General features: G+C 44.0%; 1 protein-coding gene across 1 annotated transcript; it reads right to left on the reverse strand.

The window, feature by feature from the left end:
- Positions 1 to 796: 796 nt before the first annotated feature.
- Positions 797 to 4,718, reverse strand: LOC116379199 (plexin-B3-like). The gene is made up of 6 exons (XM_031841140.1): positions 4,545 to 4,718; positions 4,324 to 4,471; positions 4,163 to 4,227; positions 3,787 to 3,862; positions 3,328 to 3,402; positions 797 to 3,231 (listed from the first exon to the last, which is right to left on the reverse strand). Exons 1-6 carry the CDS (start codon positions 4,601 to 4,603, stop codon positions 3,127 to 3,129), a joined length of 528 nt encoding a protein of 175 aa, XP_031697000.1. The 5' UTR covers positions 4,604 to 4,718; the 3' UTR covers positions 797 to 3,126.
- Positions 4,719 to 4,875: the final 157 nt, after the last annotated feature.

Consider the following 4,875-nt stretch of genomic DNA (forward strand, 5'->3'; position numbering starts at 1 on the left):
ATTTTACCTATTAGCATGCTGCTATTTTACCTATTAGCATCCTGGCTCTCTGCTCTATCCCAGCTGGACTGATGGTACTCTGGAGGCTCGCGTCAACAAGTTAGCTTGGAAGCCTCCGTTATGTGGCTGAACTTCACCGCAGACAGTCCAGAAACTAACCCAGGCCAGAACGGGTCAGTGTAGCGTAGCGTGGTGAACATGAGCCAGTGGCCTGTCCGTTAGCCCCGTCAGAAGACAGCTGACAGTCTGCTGTCAGTTAGCCTGTTAGCTCCGCTAGCTCCAGCTGCAGATCAGCGGCTCTCTCTGCAGACCGGACGGGAAGTACCAGCTTTGTACCGGGTCCACTCCGGTTATTCTCGTGTTTTCCGTGGTGTATCGGCCCTACCGTTCATGGTCTCAACAGCTGTTGACACCGGACACCGGTCTGTGGACATGCGCCGTTAGCGGCCATGCTGTCTGGTTCTAAACTGGGATCAGAGGCGGAGCTGGGGGTAAATATATACAAATGATGTAATGGTTTAGATATTATTAACATACAATACAATATATTGATCATGTTTACATATTGTTAACATACATGATTCTTTGATGAGATAGTTCTGGATTCCGTTTGAATAAGTTTTGAACGGATCTTTTGGTGCAGAAAAAATTCCAAATTTGAAGTTTGACTTCTTTTCTTAAACTACAAAACAGGTTTTTGTAGTACGAGTTCTATATTACTTTAAATTAAGGTACCAAGACGTTTTGGTATCAGTGATATCGACAAAAGTATTAAAACAAATGAAAAACACAGAGAGAATTGTTAAAATTGTAACTTTATTTTTACATGATACAACTTGTTTGGCCTCCAGCCTCTTCACAATAAAAACACATTTCCATTGCAGTCTGACTTGTCTTCCTCACCCTCCTCATCCTCAGAGAGGTATTTACAGGCACATTTACACATTGTTGGCAAACTGTACAGTCAGTAGAAAAGCAGTCTGTGCTTCATCACATCTGATCCAGGAGTCACTTTATACAAACCCTTTAAAGTTTTTATTCCCTTGTAGAAAAAACGTTTCAGTAACAAATAGAGCTCGACCAATCAGAGCTCAGGATCTGTTTCATCATGTCCCAGAAGATTAAAAAACGGAACAGCGATCAGGAGGTCAAACTAGGACCTTCTGCCACCATTAAAACAAATCATCATCATCATCACACACATGCAAAATTGTAATCTGATCAGTGAACGATAACTATCGAAAACAAGCAACACAGAGGAGAGATTAAAGATTAAACAGAGAGAATCATCAGAAACACTAGAAGAAGAAAAGTACAGAAGATCATTCAACAAGCGGCTCATTTTATACCAAAATGTCAGACAGGAAGTCTGTTATTGCCTGATGGGACCAGCATCAGTCAGAGTCCATTTACACTGAAGAACATACAGGTCTCAAAGGGGTCCTGTCAGGGGTCCAGCAGAGTCCAGGAAGTGTCCTGTCAAGAGTCCAGGAGAGTCCAGCAGAGTCCAGGAAGTGTCCTGTCAAGAGTCCAGGAGAGCCAGCAGAGTCCAGGAAGTGTCCTGTCAAGAGTCCAGGAAGTATCCTGTCAAGAGTCCAGCAGAGTCCAGGAAGTGTCCTGTCAAGAGTCCAGGAGAGCCAGCAGAGTCCAGGAAGTATCCTGTCAAGAGTCCAGGAGAGTCCAGGAAGTGTCCTGTTTCGCAGAGCTGCATATGAAGCCTGTTTAAACTCTGCATCTTCACTTTGTGACACAAACAGCTGAAACAACAAAGTGTTGCAGAGAGACTCCAAACCTCAGAGTCCTCGGCGACGTCATCAGTGACGTCATCACATCAATAAACTGGTTATTGATTGATTTACACAGTCAAACGTTAACACGGATAATATCCTCACATGTCGCCCAACTGTCTTTGTTCATAAAAAACAACCTTTGTCTTTTCTAAAAATGTTATTGCTTTCTATTATATCATAACATCTCAGGCTGGAGAGTCGGGGGGGGGATATCAGAGCTAATGGAACGTGAAGCAGCAGCTCACTAAAACACCCTACCTTTGTTTTCTGGTGTGTATTATGGGATGTTCAGCTTCACAATAATCAGTGAGAAACAAAGAGCTAGCTCGTCTGCACTGTTTCTAGCTAGCTCACGCCGTAGCCGCTACAAACACTCGACAGTTAACCCTCGACTTTGGCTACAATCTCAACTCAATCTAGTGAAAGAGTTGTGATTGTGTTTGTCAAACTAGCATAGCATTAGCATAATGCTATGCTAGCTGGACACCCAGTCATACTCAGGCTGTCTGGGTATTTGTAGATGATTAAGTTGTTGTTTTCCCTCCCTGGTTCAATAAGAGTTACACATTGAAATGAGTTTATGTTCCCATCATGCACTGGGACACATGATCAACAAGGCGGCTGTAAGAACAGACAGACAGCGCCATCGAGCTGCATGAAGGCACAGCTGGAATAAATACGTATAAATAGGACTGACGGTATGTACATGTAATAAGTTAGTAAAGAGCAAACAAACAGAGGTTAAACATTTCAGATTGTTTCAGAAGGATTCTTATTTCTGTTTCTACTCTCAATGAGCTAAACAAGCATCACTGCTGTGTGCTGATTCACCACTTGTTACACTGATATTAATGTAAAACCTGAATCCTGGCGAGTCAACGTGGACTCAACCTGGACCTGAGGAAGACTGAACCAGTGTGGGTCGGGTCCTGAGGGTGTCGGGTTTAAAAACACTCACAATCCTGCTGGTTTCAGTCGTAAGAGCTAAAAATACTGTCAATACAAAACATCAGCAGGCAAGTAATCAATACATGTGACCAGTATTAACTGTCTGACTCCACACAGACAGCCGGACCGCAGGGTACTCTGGGAAATGTAGTGCAAGGCAGCAGGTGATGATGAAACTCTCTGATTGGTTCGATTGTCGGGTCGGTCTAAAGCCGGGTTCAGGTTTAGTTTGAGTGAAGGACTCTAGAGAACCAGGATCTCCTGAGTCTGAGTGTAAACACACACACACACACACACACACACACACAGCAGGAAGACAATGTTAACAGGAGAATGATTTCCAGACGTCCAACAGGAAGCTTGTCTTAGTGTCTTCAGGGTCACGGGGTCAGAGGTCAGTGACCTTGTTCTCCACCAGGGCGGCGACCTGCTGGAGCCGATAGGCCAACTGCATCTTCTGACCTGAAGTGTCCTCCTCCAGAGACATGATGATCTGACAGACAGGTGGATACAGAGACTTATTACTGTATAGTTATGTGATTAATGAAGTGTGTGTGTGTGTGTGTGTGAGAGTGTGTGTGTGTGTTACCTGGTCATAATATTTGTTGATGTACTTGTAGAGTTCATGAAGAGCAACAACACTGTTCATCTCTGAGGCAAAACTCTGCAGACAAGAACACAATATTGAGTTAATACTGTTCATACGTAAATACTAGTGCTAGGCATAGATTACAATGTTTAATCACGATTCATCTCATTGTTATGCGCAAAGTTCAATAATGAATTCAAAAGTAGTGTATTGTGCACTTTTATTTTAAAGTACTGCTATATGAACAAAAGGTCAATAATATTTGGTGTAAACACTTTAAACACATCAGGTTCTTGTTAGCAGCAGTATTCCCTTTACACAGCAGCAGTTATAACACAGTTATAATGATTCTGATCATAGATATATATATATATATATATACGTACATACATACATAGATACATATATATATATATATACATATATACATAAAATCTGTATCTCAGTTTGTTTACTGACCCCAGACAGTTCAGTCAGAGTGGAGTTCATCTCCTGATAACAGCCTGACGCAGCGCTGTGGATATCGCTGTAATACCTACAGACACACACACGCATGCACGCACGCACACACACACACACACACACACACACACACACGCACGCACAGACACAACACAGTTCATCACATTGGTGTAATGTGTTCACAGAAACAATCATTATTTACATATGTACAGTGTTGGTAAAGCTTGTGTCTGACTGTAACTGTAACGTAGTGAGAGTGTTTCTAGGGTGAATGTGAAGCTGTAAGTAAAGTTACTACAGTGAGCCTGTTGTTTCTCATCACACATCATGGACTGTTTAACACAGAGGTAAATGCAACAGGAAGCTGTCTCACCTCTCTACCAGCTGTTTGTATCGGGGGATCTCTCTGGCGTACAGCAGCTTGTTGACAGGAGAATCCTGATTGGACAGAAAGTTACCATGTGGCCACATGACTGAACCACAGACCTTATCACAGTAAACAGACAGACAGACAGAGAGAGAGACAGGTCGTACCCGTCCCACTTTGTGCTCCGAGGTGGTGCAGGAGTCGATGAAGGTCTGAGCGATGACAGACAGGACGGCGTCGATGCTGTCGGTTACCTGAACGTCCAAAACAAACTGAGGGTTCTTCAGGATGTTCACCCAGAACCTGAGAGGGAGACTGCAGAGAGATAGACAGGTCAGAGCAACAGACAGGTCAGAGATACAGACAGGTGTGCAGGTGTGCCTCTCACCTGTTGGTCTTCCAGATGTGGACGGTCTCGGGGTCGTCGATGCCGTGTTTCTCTGCCATGTCGTCCAGGAAGTCAAAGAAGAATCTGACAGCGATCGGAGGAGGACGCTTCGTACTGAGGATCGCCACGAAGACATCGTCCACGAACTTCTGCAGGGTCCCCTACAAAGAGACAGACAGGTAGAGAGTCAGACAGGTAGAGAGACATGCAGGTAGAGAGACAGACAGGTAGAGAGTCAGACAGGTAGAGAGATATGCAGGTAGAGAGACAGACAGGTAGAGAGTCAGACAGGTAGAGAGACAGACAGGTAGAGAGACAGACAGGTAGAGAG

The sequence above is a fragment of the Anarrhichthys ocellatus genome, unplaced genomic scaffold (assembly GCF_004355925.1).
Source record: "Anarrhichthys ocellatus isolate YVR2014 unplaced genomic scaffold, GSC_Weel_1.0 scaffold3870, whole genome shotgun sequence".
In the NCBI taxonomy this organism is placed as follows: Eukaryota; Metazoa; Chordata; class Actinopteri; order Perciformes; family Anarhichadidae; genus Anarrhichthys; species Anarrhichthys ocellatus.